This window comes from Amblyraja radiata, chromosome 7, assembly GCF_010909765.2.
Source record: "Amblyraja radiata isolate CabotCenter1 chromosome 7, sAmbRad1.1.pri, whole genome shotgun sequence".
Taxonomy (NCBI): domain Eukaryota; kingdom Metazoa; phylum Chordata; class Chondrichthyes; order Rajiformes; family Rajidae; genus Amblyraja; species Amblyraja radiata.
In genome coordinates this window covers 6,527,534-6,545,598 of record NC_045962.1, presented here as the reverse complement: position 1 = coordinate 6,545,598, position 18,065 = coordinate 6,527,534, and the positions used below count along the sequence as shown (strand labels likewise).

The 18,065-nt window shown below is 40.7% G+C and overlaps 1 protein-coding gene across 2 annotated transcripts in view; it reads right to left on the bottom strand.

The window, feature by feature from the left end:
- The window catches only part of LOC116974987 (collagen alpha-3(VI) chain-like), a 74,538-nt gene that overhangs the window by 17,166 nt on the left and 39,307 nt on the right, over positions 1-18,065 (bottom strand). Inside the window, exon 6 of one of the 2 annotated variants that reach the window (XM_033023627.1) lies at positions 2,897-3,511. The exons of the other annotated variant lie outside the window; for it this stretch is intronic. Coding sequence (XP_032879518.1) covers positions 2,897-3,511 — 615 coding nt within the window. The remainder of the gene's footprint in view (positions 1-2,896; positions 3,512-18,065) is intronic. 2 annotated transcript variants of the gene reach the window in all.

Sequence of the window (18,065 nt, the reverse complement as noted above, 5' to 3'; positions counted from 1 at the left end):
ACATACCAATGTAAGCCCTGAGTTCATCATCCCTACCTGTCCATGGGTTCTCGTCTTGAAGTAAATGCAACTTAATCCAACCACCTTTCCCTGCTCCCTGTTATATTCTTGCCTTTCCTGTCTACTGAACCTGCCATTGTTTACTATCGCTGTGAGGGGGGGGGGGGGGGGAGGGGGAGGGTTAGAGCGATGGACAATAGAGGACCTGGCATGGGTGGACTGCTGGGGTGGGGGGGGGTGAGAACAAGGGTAGATCTGGCTTGGGACACTTTGTAACTTTGTCAGTGCCCTTTATGTGGTGTCTATTTGCATACCTTGGGCATGCAAGCTAAAAATTTCACTGTGACTTGTCGCGTGACAATAAAGTATTCATTCACTCATTCATTCATTCACTCATTCATTCATTCATTCACTAATTCATTCATTCATTCTTTTATTCACTCATTCATTCACTCATTCACTCATACACTCATTCATTCATTCACTCATTCATTCATTCACTAATTCATTCATTCATTCATTCATTCACTCATTCATTCACTCATTCACTCATTCATTCACTCATTCATTCATTCATTCATTCATTCACATTCATTCATTCACTCAATCAAGACTCCCACCTGCATCACTCATGCATTGGGTCCCCATTCCCCTGCTAATCTAATTTAACTCCTCCAGATTAACACTAGCAAATCTGTCCACCTCGATACTGCCCGGCCTTGTTGTTCTGATGCAATCCTCCCCTCTTGTACAGGTCACCTCTACCTCTGCCCATAAAGAGATCCCAACATGTTTAATCCCTGCTCCCTGCACCATCTCCTGAGCCACGCTTTCATCTGCCCTATCTTCACATTTGTACCCTCCATAGAATGTGGGATACATTGGATCACTGTGCTCATGTAGTTTCTTGTACAAGGTGGGCTTCCCCTTCTCACAACTTTCGTGGTGTTTTGCACAAGTCGGCTGATTAAATTCTGTTAAAATATCTCCCCAATGGAACACAGCACTGGAGATTTATGAACGATAATTGCTGGGAACTGGAAAACATAGCTAAGTCTAACAACTATCAATGACTCCAAGGGTATACACTTTAAATAGATTTTAATTTGCTGGGGAGGAGAATGGGGTGGGAGGAGGGTGAAGTAGTGATTTGATCAAAGTTTTCAAAAGAATAGAGAAGCGATAGACACAAAATGCTGGAGTAACTCACCGGGACAGGCAGCATCTCCGGAGAGAAGGAATGGGTGATGTTTTGGGTCGAGACCCAAGTTAATGGGATAAGATCGATGGGCGCAGCAGGTAGAGTTGCAGCCTCACAGTTCTAGCAACTCGGGTTCAAACCTGGGCTCTGCTGCTTACTATTGTGGGGGCCCTGATGTTCTCTCATATCTCAAAAAAATATACAGGTTTCTAGATTGTCAATAGACACAAAATGCTGGAGTAACTCAGCGGGACAGGCGGCATCTCTGGAGAGAAGGAATGGGTGACGTTTCAGGTTGAGGCCCTTCTTCAGACTCATCCTCCCTCACTTTCTAGATTGTAGGTTGTCCCCAGTGTGTAGCTCAATGGTCGATTCTGGAGTTGATGGGAATGCGGGGAGAATAACATGGGCTAATATAGCAATGGGTGTCAACTACTGCCCTGGCTCGGTAGCTGTAAAACCAATTTCTGTCCTGTATCTGTCTATGACTGCAATCCCATGAAAGATAATGCATTCTATTGGCAACGGTATCTATGATTAAAGAACATAACCTACAATTAGAGTCAGGTTTTCATCAAGATGGCACAATGGGCTAAGTGTTCGGCTGGCAACCGGAAGGTAGCTGGTTCGAATCCCGCTTGGAGTGCATACTGTCGTTGTGTCCTTGGGCAAGACACTTCACCCACCTTTGCCTGTGTGTGTCCTTGGGCAAGACACTTCACCCACCTTTGCCTGTGTGGGTGGATGTAATTATGTGAAGCACTTTGGGGTCAATGCAAGTTGACTAAAAATGTGCTATATAAATAAAGACATTTAAAAAAATTTAATTTAAGAGAAGTGATGGAAGGTTAATCATTAACGTTGAAATCTACATTTGGTGTCATTGTTAGTCAAATGATATTTAATTAAGTATTGAGCTTAGAAGTTGGGAGGTCATGTTGCAGTTATGCAAGACATTGGTGAGACTGCATTTGAAGTATTATGTTCAGTTCTGGGCACCATGTCATAGGAAGGATGTTGTCAAGCTGGAAAGGGTACAGAGAAGATTTACGAGGATGTGGCCAGGACTCGAGGTTCTGAGCTATAGGGAGAGGGAGAGGTTGAGTAGACTGGGACTCTATTCCTTGGAACACAGAAGGATGAGGGGTGATCTTATAGAGGTGTATACAAAATCACGAGAGAGTCTCTTGCCCAGAACAACTGAATCGAGGACCAGAGAACATAGGTTTAATGTTCAGGGGAAGGGTGTAAGAAAAAAGTTTTTTTCACACAAAGTGTGGTGGGTGTATGAAACAAGCTGCATGAGGAGGTAGTTGAGGCTGGGACTATCCCAACGTATAAGAAACAGGTAGACAGGTGCCATGATTGGACAGGTTTGGAGGGATATGGACCAAACGCGGGCAGGTGGGACTAGTGTAGCTGGGACATGTTGGCCGGTGTGGGCGAGTTGGGCTGAAGGGCCTGTTTCTGTGCTGTATCACTCTATGACTCAGGGGGAGACCAAGGATCCTTGTGATGAATCACCCATCATCTTATTAAATGTTTTTAAAAGGGTTTAAGCGATAAACAGCTTTCTCCTATTGTCTCCCTAAGTATTTAGGGAATATAATTTACAGGCAGCAATTCCTCGTAATACTTATTAATTTGCAGCAACACCAGACATTGTATTAAATTGCAATGTTTAAATTCAGATACCATTGATACTCTTCAAGGTTGGCAATTCAGAAATGATCCTCACACCATTCAGAGTGGATAAAGGCAACAGCACTGCCTGCTGTATCTCTGGAAGTGAATGAAACTCCTTCACGTGATAAACCAAACTGGGGTTCAAAGCTGCCTCTTGGAGCTGCTGCTTTACTGCGTTCTCAGTTCCGATGGCGATGGTCATCACACCCGATCGCAGCAGCGCATCTGATGGTGCTTTGATATCATCCTTTGATCTTCCACCTGTGATGAGAATCAAAAACTGCGGAACACTTTCTTCCTTCCTGCTTCCCGCATCTCTGGTGAAAACATATTTCTGGACATAATTCAGCGCTGCCCCAGTCTTGAGCTCAGTGCCGCCCCTCAGTGTGAGTTTGTTGATTCGAGCGATTAGTTCACCTTCCCGTGAATAGGTGTTTAGAAAAAACTCGGGCTCTGCAATGTCACTGTACTGTACAAGGCCGACCTGCACTCTGTCAGTTCCAATGTCCAGGGTCTGAATTATGCTTTTGATGAATTCACGGATGGCTGGTAGATTTGTGTCTCCCACATTAAATGATCCATCAATTAAGAACACAATGTCTTTCTTGTCAGCTTCTGTTGGAACTAAAAAGGGAATTAGACACAAATATTTATATAAATCAAGAGCAAGATTTGTCCTAAGTGTGACACTATTTGATTAATTGAAATAGCACTTATTTTTCAGTTTTATCATCAAAATCTGAATACTTCTGCTTTAAACTGATGGCACGAGTTTGTAAGTGTAAAAGTTTGGCATGTCAGGTAGCAATTATACACAACCACATTGTAGTAATGCGTAGACAAAAATGCTGGAGAAACTCAGCGTACTGATCAGTGACCCAAGTAATGCATACTGATCAGGTTGTAACTTGAATGCCCAGGTGCGAAGAAGACTGCCAAAAGTTGTGAACACTGCCCAGTCCATCAATGGTTCTGACCTCCCCACATTCGAAGGGATTTACCGGAGTCGCTGCCTCTAAAAGGCAGCCAGCATCATCAGAGAGCCACACCACCCTGGCCACGCACTCATCTCACTCCTGCCATCGGGAAGAAGGTACAGAAGCTTGAAAACTGAAACGACAGGTTCAGGAACAGCTTCTTCCCTGCAGCCATTCAGCTATTAAACACTAAACCTCAAATAAGCTCTGAACTACATAGACTATTTGTTATTTTTGCACTATTATTGTTTGGTTTTTGTATGTATGGATTTTTGCGGATGTGTGTGTATTTATGTATATATAAGTATATTTGTATAGGAAGGAATTGCAAATGCTGGTTTAAATCGAAGATAGACACAAAAGGCTGGAGTAACTCAGCGGGACAGGCAACATCTCTGGAGAGAAGGAATGGGTGATGTTTTGGGTCTAGTCCATTCTTCAGACTCATTGTCCCACACTTTCTAGATTGTAGGTTGTCCCCAGTGTGTAGCTCAATGGTCGACTCTGGAGTTGATGGGAATGTGAGGAGAATAACATGGGCTAGTGTAGCAATGGGTGTTCAATGGTTGGCATGGGCTCAGGAGCTGTAGAACCTGTATCTGTCCTGTATCTGTCTATGACTGCAATCCCACGAGAGAGAAAGCTTCTCTAGAGATGCTGCCTGTCCCGCTGAGTTACTCCAGTATTTTGTGTCTACCTCTGTATACAGTATGTGTATGTGTATACAGGCTGCAGTGGGTGGTGTTTGAAGAAGATGCATTAGTGGCATTTAAAAGACCTTGGACAGGCATATGGAGATGCAGAGAATAGTCTCCTTCTGAAGAACGGTCTTGACCTGAAACGTCACCCATTCCTTCTCTCTAGAGATGCTGCGTGACCCGCTGAGTTATTCCAGCTTTTAGTGTCTATCTTCGGTTTAAACCGGCATCTGCAGTTCCTTCCTACACATCAGGACAATGAAATCACTGGGACATTAAAATTGAAATTCACTGCGATGTTGGAGGTATAAGGAGAGATTTGTCCACCGTGGTGAGTTTTTACCAGGATGTAGGAGGCTGAGAGGTATACAAAATTATAAGGGGCATAGACAGAATAAATTGAATCTTTTTTCTCAGGATAGGGGATCTGGAACTAAAGACTTAAGGTGAGAAGCAAAACATGCAAAGGAGGTCTGAAGGGTACGTTTTTCACACGGTGGATCTCTGGAGCAAGTTGACAGAGGAAGTAGTGGAGGCAGATACAGTTAGGACATTGAAAAGGCTTTGGGACAATTACTTGGATCGGATAAGAGTCAAAGGATACAGGTGCAATGCAAATGCAGGCTAAAGGAGTCAGGGTAGGTGGCCACAGTGGTGCAGCGGTAGAGTTGCTGCCTTATAGCGCTTGCAGCGCCAGAGACCCAGGTTCGATCCCCTCCACTACATTTGTACGTTCTCCCCGGGACCTGCGTGGGTTTTCTTCGAGATCTTTGGTTTCCTCCCACACTCCAAAGACGTACAGGTTGGTAGGTTAATTGGCTTGGCTCTCTAGTGGCGGCATGCTGTAAGGTTGCTCCCTTAACTTTTAACTCCTTGCTTACCACTCTTTCAATGTTACTTGTTATTACTTGATTTCAAGACACGGTTTAACCTTTTTTAAAGTGTTGATAACACTTTTATACATTTCAACTGTGTAAAGGATGGAGACAAGAGCAAAAAAAACTTCTCCAAGGAAGGAGCGTGGTGAGGGCGCGGTTTCTGACTCCGGTACCTTAGAAGCAATATCGAAAATGAACGGAGAAATGAACACAAGATTCTGCGGCTTGGAAAAAAATGATGAAAGGAATTTTGAGCAAATTGAAGGAAGTTCAAGACAAGCTGATTATGTTACAAGATGCGTCTCGTGAACAGAAGGAACAAATTGATAATTTGCTAATCTTGGGTCAGGAAAGAGATTTAAAGATTGAAACACTGGAACGGAAAATGATCAAAAATTCTCGGGCATTCGAGCAATGCAAGGCTAAAAACATGGATCTCGAAAACAGAAGCCGTCGACTGAATCTGCGAATTGTTGGTTAGGCTGAAGGTCAGGAAGGGGACAATGTTATAAAATATGTCTCTAAAATGATAAAGGAGACTTTCAACAAAGACGTACAGTCTTGTAGGTTAACTGGCTTGGTATAAATGCAAATTGTCCCTAGTATGTGTAGGATAGTGTTCATCTGCGGGGATCGCTGAAACAGTGGACAGAACGGTCTGTTTCTGTGCTGTATCTTTAAACTAAACTAAACTAGATAGGCATCATGATCAGCTCATAAACGTGAGTTGAAAGGACCGATTTATGTGTTGTACCTTTCAATAATTCCATGTATTTTGTATTCAGTACATTTGAAATGCTCATCACTACACCAGCAGTGCAAGTATGTCACCAGTTCTGGCAAGGGTTGACCATATTAGATTGTGTAAGTACTATTTAAAACTGTCAAAAAAGAAAAAGCTTTGATAGATGCAGCAAATGGATCACCGAAATAGGATTGGCCATGAAAACAAACATTCTTTTACACCTCAAACAGTCTTTTTCTTGCAAAGACTGAAAATAGAACGTAGAACAAAATCGTCCCTTCCCCCGTTCCCTTCCTATTCCCACACTGACCTTTCTGTCCTGGTCTCGTCCATCATCTGAGTGAGGCCAAATGCAAATTGGAGGAACAGCACCTCATATTTCGCTTGGGCAGCTTACATCCCAGCGGTATGAATATTGATTTCTCTAACTTCAAGTAACCCTTGCATCCCCTCTCAATCCATCCCCCCTCCCCAATCCAAGTCTCACTGGCTTCAGTCATCTTGTTGAGTCTCATTGTCTGCAACTCGTTTTCACCTATCCCACAGCTAACAATGGCCTGTTTATTTCATCATCATAACTTTTTTGCACGTCTATTATTCATTTCTTCTATATCTCTCTATATCACCATCTATACCTCTCGTTTCCCTTTCCCCCGACTGAAGAAGGTTCTCGACCCGAAACATCGCCTATTCCTTTTCTCCAGAGATGCTACCTGGCCCGCTGATTTGCTCCAGCTTTTTGTGTCTATCTTCTGATCAATGCTTTGTTTTTCTCTCTCATGGAATCAAATAATCACATTGGTCTTTTGTGGCCACATGGGTCCAACCTAGTAGGAGGCCTCACAGTTTGATCAACCTGATGGACCACGTGTGGCTACTGGACCTCAGATGACAGATCCTGATACCCTACTTTTGCCTCAGAAAGTGCGAGATTTGTACAGCCACAAATAGGCACTCCTGCTCACTATGTCCTTGACAAACCCACTTTCCTAAAAGAGGTAAATAAATCTCCACTACTTGGCTATTTAAGTGCTTGGCTAATGGGCCTGTCCCACTTGGCGATTTTTTAGGCAACTGCCGGCGACTGTCATAGTCGTAGCAGGCTGCCGAAAAACCGGCGACAACCTACGTCATCCTGGCGACAACCTACGACAGCACCCACGTCAGGAGAAGTCAAGCTACGATCATTGGCGTCAAACTCACTGTCGCAGAAATTTTTTCAACATGTTGAAAATTTAGCGGCGACCAGAAAGACGCTACGACTTTTTGCACGACTGAGGCGACCACCAGCGAACATGTGGCGACAAACTAGTCACCTGTAGTTGCCTAAAAAATTGCATAAATGGGATAGGGCCATACATGTTTGTTAAAGATAGAAATTCCATCTAATTCCACCAGCTTCTCTGGCAGCGAGTTCCAGCTACACACTGTAAAATTATTGCCCTTCAAGTTGTCTTTAAAACTCTTTCCTCTCACCTGATGCCACCAGTTTGATTTTGATACCCTTTCCATGGGAAAAAGATTCTGAATTTGTCCCCTAACTATGCCTACTATTTTTTTTAATATACATTTTATATACAGCACCTCTTAACAGGTCACACCACTGCCACGTTTTTCCAGGGAAAACTAGTCCAGCCTATCTAAGCTTTTCTTTAACAGACGTCTTCCACTTCCGACAAGCTCCTGGTGAATGTCCTTGTCACCTCTCCAGTGCTGTTCCATACTCTCTAGTGGCCAGAGCTTCACCATTGCTCCTCATGCAATTTTGTAAAATTACAAGATAATGTTCCGACTTTAATACTCTGTGCTCTGACCCATGAAAGCAAATGCCCTCTTCACCGACCAATCCACCTGTATGGCACTCTGCTGTCAAAAGCCTTTTCACTCTGTTTAAATGTCCTTAAGGACCAGAAAGCTTTAAATCAGTTAAATAGATTTTAATAATGTAAAATAAAGCAAGCCATTTGCCTTTACATGCCTTTTCCATTGAAGTGGTTAAAATTTTTCAAGCCAGCAGAATCCAGATAGGAAGTAAGGTCATAAGGTCATAAAGGATAGTTGAATTAGGCCACTCGGCCCATCAAGTCTACTCCGCCATTCAATCATGGCTGATCTATCTCTCCCTCCCAACCCCATTCTCCTGCCTTCTCCCCATCACCACCGACACCCGTACTAATCAAGTATCTATCTATCACTGCCTTAAAAATATCCACTAACTTCGCTTCCACAGCCTTCTGTGGCAAATAATTCAACAGATTCACCACCCTCTGACTAAAGAAATTTCTTCTCATCTTCCTCAAAAAATGTCCTTTAATTCTGAGGCTATAACCTCTAGTCCGAGACTCTCCCACTAATGGAAATATCTCGTACCTCTTCACATCCACTCTATTCAAGCCTATCACTATTCAGTAAGTTTCAATGAGGTACCCCCTCATTCTTCCAGAGGACTGGGAGAAATTCAGAGTCCAAACAACAAAGGGCTTAATTAGGAAAGGGAAAATAGATTATGCAAGAAAACTGGCAGGGAACATAAAAACTGACTGCAAAAGCTTTTATAGATATGTGAAGAGAAAAAAATTAGTTAAAAGAAATGTAGGTCCCTTGCAGTCAGAAACAGGTGAATTGATCATGGGGAACAAGGACATGGCAGACCAATTGAATAACTACTTTGGTTCTGTCTTCACTAAGGAAGACATAAATAATCTGCCGGAAATAGCAGGGGACCGGGGGTCAAATGAGATGTAAAACTGAGTGAAATCCAGCTTAGCCGGGAAGTGGTGTTAGGTAAATTGAATGGATTAAAGGCCGATAAATCCCCAGGGCCAGGTAGGCTGCATCCCAGAGTACTTAAGGGAGTAGCCCCAGAAATAGTGGATGCATTAGTGATAATTTTTCAAAACTCTTTAGATTCTGGAGTAGTTCCTGAGGATTGGAGGGTAGCTAATGTAACCCCACTTTTTAAAAAGGGAGGGAGAGAGAAAACGGGGAATTACAGACCAGTTAGTCTAACGTCGGTAGTGGGGAAACTGCTAGAATCAGTTATGAAAGATGGGATAGCAGCACATTTGGAAAGTGGTGAAATCATTGGACAAAGTCAGCATGGATTTATGAAAGGTAAATCATGTCTGACGAATCTTATAAAATTTTTCGAGGATGTAACTAGTAGAGTGGATAAGGGAGAACCAGTGGATGTGTTATATCTGGACTTTCAGAAGGCTTTCGACAAGGTCCCACATAAGAGATTAGTATACAAACTTAAAGCACACGGTATTGGGGGTTCAGTATTGATGTGGATAGAGAACTGGCTGGCATACAGGAAGCAAAGAGTAGGAGTAAACGGGTCCTTTTCACAATGGCAGGCAGTGACTAGTGGGGTACCCCAGCTATTTACGATATATATTAATGATTTGGACGAGGGCATTGAATGCAACATCTCCAAGTTTGCGGATGACACGAAGCTGGGGGGCAGTGTTAGCTGTGTGGAGGATGCTAGGAGGCTGCAAGGTGACTTGGATAGGCTGGGTGAGTGGGCAAATGCATGGCAGATGCAGTATAATGTGGATAAATGTGAGGTTATCCACTTTGGTGGCAAAAACAGGAAAGTAGAATTATTATCTGAATGGTGGCCGATTAGGAAAGGGGGAGATGCAACGAGACCTGGGTGTCATGGTACACCAGTCATTAAAAGTAGGCATGCAGGTGCAGCAGGCAGTGAAGAAGGCGAATGGTATGTTAGCATTCATAGCAAAAGGATTTGAGTATAGGAGCAGGGAGGTTCTACTGCAGTTGTACAGGGTCTTGGTGAGACCACACCTGGAGTATTGCGTACAGTTTTGGTCTCCTAATCTGAGGAAAGACATTCTTGCCATAGAGTGAGTACAGAGAAGGTTCACCAGACTGATTCCTGGGATGTCAGGACTTTCATATGAAGAAAGACTGGATAGACTCGGTTTGTACTCGCTAGAATTTAGAAGATTGAGGGGGGATCTTATAGAAACTTACAAAATTCTTAAGGGGTTGGACAGGCTAGATGGAGGAAGATTGTTCCCGATGTTGAGGAAGTCCAGAACAAGGGGTCACAGTTTAAGGATAAGGGGGAAGTCATTTAGGACCGAGATGAAGAAAACATTTTTCACACAGAGAGTGGTGAATCTCTGGAATTCTCTGCCACAGAAGGTAGTTGAGGCCAGTTCATTGGCTATATTTAAGAGGGAGTTAGATGTGGCCCTTGTGGCTAAAGGGATCAGGGGGTATGGAGAGAAGGCAGGTACAGGATACTGAGTTGGATGATCAGCCATGATCATATAGAATGGCGGTGCAGGCTCGAAGGGCCGAATGGCCTACTCCTGCACCTATTTTCTATGTTTCTCTGTTTCTATGTTTCTAAACTCCAGCGAGTATAGGCCCAGTGCCGACCAACGTCATCATATGTTAACCTATTCATTTTTGGGTATATCTAACTCCACAGTTCAGTCTAACTAGACTCTGAGCTTGGACTCAGGGTTGAGCATAGCAGCGGAGTTGGCATAGACACAAAATGCTGGAGTAACTCAGCGGGACAGGCAGCATCTCTGGAGAGAAGGAATGGGTGACGTTCCTGGTTGAGACCCTTATTCAGACTGAGAGTCCGGGGAGAGGGATACAAGAGGTATGGAAGGGTACAAAGAACATGTAAGGTGTGAAAAGAACAGATCAAAGCAGACAATGCTCAAGGAAATGTAGAGTGGTTCATTGTTGGCCGAGGGGAAGGTGACGACGAGGCATACAAACAGTAAAATTAATCAGGAGGACCCTTCTTCAGACTGAGACGCAGGGGAGAGAGAGTCGAGATATGGAGGGGTAAGGTGTGAAAACGACACATCAAAGCAGATGATGGTCAAGAAAATGTAGAATGGTTGATTGTTAGCTGACCAGAATGTATACAATCAGTAAAATTAACTAGAGTGGGGGAGGGGCAGAGAGAGAGAGAGAGAGAGAGAGAGAGAGAGAGAGGGAAAGCAAGGGTTACTTGAAGTTAGATAAATCAATATTGACATTGCTGGGTTGTAAGCTGCCCAAGCAAGAAATGAGATGCTGTTCCTCCTATTTGCGTTGTTAGATTCATTGCTGACATAAATGTAAGGAATGCACAGACCTGTGTAATCCTATTAACTGGCAGTTCTAGGCTAGTTAATAAACACGAAAAGATGAAGCCACATAAAATAACCATTGGTCCATCTTTGAATAACATTATGACAGATCAGATCCTCTGCTCAGTTCTACATTCCTGTCCTCCCCCCTCAACTCTTGACCTCCATATGTGTAAAACATTAGTCCATCTTGACTTTGAATGATTCCATCTTTTACATCCCTCGGGACAGAAAATTCCAAAGATCCTCTGAGAGAAACAAAAACATTTTTATTAACATCTTAAATGGGGCAACACCTTATTCTGTGACCCTTGATTCTGGATTTCCTCACAGAGAGAAAGATCTACCTTGCAAAGCCTCCTCTGGATTTTATGTTCGACAAAGCCACATCTAATTCTTCTAAATTCCAATGAGTATAAGCACACTCTGCTCAAACATTCCTCATTAGATATGCCAGGAATCTAGGACTAAACGGAGTGAGCATTTCTAAACTGGATCTAACACATCCCTCCTTAACAAAGGAGACCAAAAATATACAGGATATTTCAGCTAATGTCATAGACTTATAGAGTCATAGAGTGATACAGCATTGAAACAGGCCTTTCGGCCCAACTTGCTCATACCGACCACCATGTCCCAGCAACACTAGTCCCACCTGTCTGTGTTTGGTCCATATCCCTCCAAACCTGTCCTATCCATGTACCTGTCTAACTGTTTCTTAAATGTTGGGATAGTCCCAGCCTCAACTACCTCCTCTGGCAGCTTGTTCCATACGCCCACCACCCTTTGTGTGAAAAAGTTACCCCTCAGATTTCTATTAACTCTTTTCCCCATCACCTTGAACCTCACAGTATGTCCTCTGGTCCTCGATTCCCGCACTCTGGGCAAGAGACACTTAGCATCTGCCCCGATAGTCTCGTAGAGTTGTCGCAAATATTCCCTACATTTGTACTTTGCTCTGGAACTGATAGCTGAACAAGTGCACTGTCCCAGCCCACTGCCAGAAATAGGACCAAGTTGTCTCCCTCCACTCTGACATGGCTTTCTTTCCAATCATAGAGCAAAAGCTACCTATCCCTCGGGGATCCAATTATTGTCCGAGTGCTACCGAAGATAGACACAAAATCCTGGAGTAACTGAGTTCTATAGAGTCATAGAGTGGGACAGGCAGTATCTCTGGAGAGAAGGAATGGGTGATGGTTCGGGTCGAGGCCCTTCTTCAGACTCTCCTGCTGAGTTACTCCAGCTTTTTATGTCTATCCTCAGCATAATAATATATGGCCAGCTTACAACCCAGCGGTATGAAAATTGATTTCTCTAACTTTTTTTAAATTATTATTTATTTATTAGAAGTAAGTACAATACAGTTGTACCTATTTTCAGGTGCCAAATATATGTTGGCAAGTTACATTCTATGTACAACTTCATTTTTTATTTTTTTTATAGAAATGAGAGAGAGAAAAAGAGGCTAGATAATAGAGAATAGAAAAACATGTAGTGTGTGTAAAGAAAGACCAAAAAAATCGAAGAGAAAGAGAGAGTGAGGGAGAAAAGTAAAAAAGAAAAAAGAGGGAGAGAAAGAGTAGAGAATAAGAGATAGGAGATGAGTATTTGTATTCTTGACCATCTTTCACCCAGACCTGACACAGTTGGTTTTTACGATTCTGTTGCACCACATGCATCCAATAAGTCAATAAATGGGGACCAACTCGTTAAGAATTGGTCTGGTTTATCTATTAGGAGGAATCGCATTTCTTCAAGATGTGCTGTGTCCAACATATTTATAATCCACATTTTAAGCGTTGGTATGGGTGTATTTTTCCAAAATTTGAGTATACATTTTTTTGCTATTATTAACCCATAATTAAAAAATGAATTTTGAAATGTGTTCAATTTATTCCCGTCTCCCGTTACTCCAAGTATAATCATTTCAGTGTTAGGCTCCATTTTTATCTTGAATAATTTTGTAAATATATCAAAAATATCGCACCAAAATGTATTAAGTTTTATGCAGGAAACAAAAGAATGTGTTATATTGGCATTTTGAGATAGACATTTGTCACAAATGGGAGAAGTATTTAGATAAAATTTATTCAGTCTAGTTTTTGAATAATATAATCTATGTAGACTTTTGAATTGAATTAAGTTGTGTCTTACATTAATCGAACATTTATGTATATATATCAAATACTTTTCCCATGTTTCTTTCGTTATTTTTATCATTAGTTCTCGTTCCCAGTCTTCTCTAAGTGCCTCTGTTGATGGTAGTTCTCTATTTAAGATACTGTTATATAGATATGATATTAATTTCTGTGAGTCAGCCTTAATATTCATTGCTTCTTCCAGTGGGTCTAAAATTATAGTTTGATGTCTTTGTATATATTTCTTCATAAAATTGCAGATCTGGAGATATTTAAAGTATTGATTGTCATTCAGCTTAAATTTTAATTTTAATTGTTGGAATGATAACAGATTTCCCATTTCATACATGTCGCCTACCCTTTTAATTCCCATTCTTTCCCATTGTTTGTATGTTTTATCAATAAGAAATGGTTTAAATGAAGGATTATTCACTATTGGTGTTAACACTGATAGGTTTCTTAATTTTAAAGTTAATTTTATTTGTTTCGAAATTCTTATTGTATTATGGATAATTGGGTTATTCTTGTATATTATGTTATTCAATTTTATTGGGGAGAAGAGGATCACTCCTATATCACAGGGAGAACAATCCTCTTTCTCCATTCTTATCCATTCCGTCTGTTGGGAAGGGCTATCCAGCCAATAAATTATATTCTTAATATGTACTGCCCAATAATAATACAAAAAGTTAGGAAGTGAAAGTCCCCCAGCATCTTTGGGTTTACACAGGTGTTTTCTTTGAATTCTATGTGATCTATAGTCCCAAATAAAGTTGGTAATATTAGAATCTAGTTTGTTTTTTTAATGTTTTGGTATATATATTGGTATAGATTGAAATAGGTATAATATTTGTGGTAAAAAAATCATTTTTATAGCGTTTATTCTGCCTATTAATGACAACGGGAGCGTTTTCCAGAATTTAATCGACGCGTTCAATTTATTTAATAACGGCATAAAATTAGCGTTAAATAATGATTTATATTTTCTAGTAATTTGAATACCCAAATACTTAAATTTTTCTGTTGCAATTTTAAAGGGGAATTTTAATAAGTGAGTCGCTTCTTGAGGCTTTAATCACATAATTTCACTTTTATTCCAATTTATTCTGTATCCTGAAAAAGACCCGAATTCCTCTATTAAATTTAATAAGGTTGGAATACTCGTTTGTGAATTTGTAATATATAAAAGTATATCATCTGCATATAATGAGATTTTATTATTTGAGTCTTTAGTATTATATCCCTGAATATTCGGATGAATTCTTATTCTTTCAGCCAAAAGCTCTATCATAAGGGTAAATAGCAGGAGTGATAATACACATCCCTGCCTATTGCCCCTCGATAATTGGAATTTTGGAGATAACATATTATTAGTTAATTTTCTTGCCGTCGGTTTATCATATAATAATTTTACCCATACAATAAAGTTCTCTCCCATATTAAATGTTTGGAGTACTTTGTATAAGTACTGCCACTCTACTTGATCAAATGCTTTCTCTGCGTCCTGAGAGACAATCTTCTTTTTCCATTTTATGTGAGTACATTATATTAAATAGGCGTCTCAAATTATTAAATTATTGTCTTTTAGATATAAACCCCGTTTGGTCTGGATTTATCAATTTATTAATATATTTACTCAATCTTCTTGCTAAGGTCTTTGCTAAGATTTTCTGATCTGTATTTAAAAGTGATATGGCTCTATATGAGCCCGGTTCTTCTAAATCTTTATCTTTTTTTGGTATAAGCATAATTGTAGATTCTGTTAGTGTTTCTTGTAGTTTATTTTCGGTAAAAGCGTCAGTATATAATTTAAGTAAGCGTGGAGCCGTTATCTCATGAAATCTTTTATAAAATTCATTACTAAAGCCATCTGGTCCAGGCGTCTTACCATTTTTCAATGATTTTAATGTTTCTCTTATTTCTTCACTTGTACTCCTAATTCCTCTTGTTCTGAGAGGTCAAGTTTTGGAAGATTACAGTTCTCTAGAAAATTTGTAATTTTACTACCTTCTATTTTAGTTTTAGATGTATATAGATTTTGATAAAATTGAGCAAACCTTTTATTAATATCCTTGGGTAATGTTAGTAGTTCACCTTTCTCTGATTTAATTTTAGTAATAGTATTTTCCTTTTCTTGTTTTTTCAGTTGACGAGCTAAGAGTTTATGTGGCTTGTCACCAAATTCAAAATGTTCCTGTTTTGTAATTTGGAATAATCTTATTATTCTTGCCGATAAAATTCGATTAAGTTTAAACTTCAATAGTGTAGTCTTATTATGTTTATCAGTAGTTGGATCTTTGGCATTATCTAATTCTAATTGTCTAATTTCATGTTCTGTCTTATTCTTTTTATTTTGAAAGCTTTGGTATGAAATTATAACTCCTCTAATAAATGCCTTAAAAGTTTCCCATAATAAAGATGGTGAAATACCTGGTGTCTCATTTGTCTCAAAAAAAAATTTCATTTGTTGTTTTAGATATTCATAACCTTGTGGGTTATTTAATATTTGTGCGTTGAACCTCCAAAAAGGTTTTATACCCGGCATTCCCTCAACTTTTAATGTGAAAGTCAACGGGGAGTGATCAGAAATAATACTATTGTGATATTTAGGATTGGTCGTATATGGAATTAATTTTGTATCCACTAAGAAATAATCAATTCGTGAGTAGGTTTTATGTACCGATGAGTAAAACGGGTATTCCCTTCCAGTTGGGTAAGCAATTCTCCATAAATCTGTTATATTAGTATTTTTTATATATGTATTTAAAAGTTCACTAGTCTTAGATTTTGAATTACCCTTCCTTGGTTTTATTGATTTGTCTAAATATGGGTCTATAACATAATGGATTTCTCTAACATAAGTAACCCTTGTGTTCCCTCTCTCTCCGTCCCTCCCCCACCCTAGTTCTCCGATTAGTTTCACTGTCCTCCTGATTATATTTTCTGTTTATTTGCCTCGTTGTCACCTTCCCCTCCGCTAACAATGAACCATTCTACATTTCCTTTATCAGCACCTGCTTTGATTGGTCGTTTTCATGCCTTGCCCCTCCATATGTCTAAACTCAAGACTCTGAACTCGCTCTCCCCTGACTCTCAGTCTGAAGAAGGGTCTCGACCTGAAACGTCACCCATTCTTTCTCTCCAGAGATGCTGCTTGTCCCGCTGAGTTACTCCAGACATTTTGTGTCTATCTTCGGTGTAAACCAGCATCTGCAGTTCCTTCCTACAGAACACAATAGTATAACCTCTGCAACAAAGAAAGAGGACCAGTGCCAACAAGTTGAGCTGGAGCAGAAAACATCTCCTGATTCATACCATGAATTTTGGGCTACATTTTTGACATTGTGATAAGATCCCTGATGTTGGAGAAGTCCAGAACAAGGGGCCACAGTTTAAGGATAAGGGCAAAATCTTTTAGGATCTAGATGAGAAAAACATTTTTCACACAGAGAGTGGTGAATCTCTGGAATTCTCTGCCACAGAAGGTAGTTGAGGCCAGTTCATTGGCTATATTTAAGTGGGAGTTAGACGTGGCCCTTGTGGCTAAAGGTATCAGGGGGTATGGAGAGAAGCCAGTTACAGGATAGTGAGTTTGATAATCAGCCATGATCATATTGAATGGTGGTGCAGGCTCGAAGGGCCGAATGGCCTACTCCTGCACCTATTTTCTATGTTTCTACGTTTCTATGTTTCTATGTTTTTGAAGGAAACTGAACAGCTCTTCTCCCAGTGAATCAGAATTAGAATTAGAATTAGAATTAGAATTAGAATTAGACAGTGACCTATGCTCCCATCAAATTACAGAGCATTAAAAACTTTAGAGCAACTGCAATAGTTTAGAGATACAGCGTGGAAACAGGTCCTTCGGCCCGCCGAGTCCACGCCGACCAGCGATCCCCGCACATTATCCTACACACGCAAGGGACAATTTACATTTATACAAAGCCAATTAACCTGCAAGCCTGTACGTCTTTGGAGTGTGGGAGGAAACCGAAGATCTCGGAGAAATCCCACGCAGGCCACGGGGAGAACGTACAAACTCCGTACAGACAGCACCTATAGCCGGGATCGATCCTCGGTCTCTGGTGCTGTAAGGCAACTGCGCCACAAAGCCCCCCCCCCCCCCCCACGGGACTGTATTACAAAGATATTTTCCAAAAATAATGGTCAAAGAATATTCTTGACTTCACTTTAACCCCAAGATTCAAAACGTTTTATAGTTGTTGCAAAACAGAACATGCTGGGAACACTCAGCAGTTCAGCCAGCTCTTTGGAAAAGGAAAAGAGTTAACATCTCAAGTTGAAAGAGTTTCTCATTTATTGCTGAACTCTCATATTGCCATGAAAATATTGTTATTTTGCAGAATATTGGTGAAATGTGGAGAAAGGAGGTGCTGTTTCTGTTCACATAATTCAGCGCGTCAGAACATTGACTTCTCTAACTTCAAGCAACCCTTGCTTTCCCTCTCTTTCCATCCCTCCCCCTTCCCCATTCTCTGACCAGTCTGACTGTCTCCGACTAAATTTTATCTGTGTTTGCTTTGTTGTTACCTTCTCCCATCTGACAATAATCTATTTGGCATTTTCCTTAATCCCAATCCCCTTTGTCC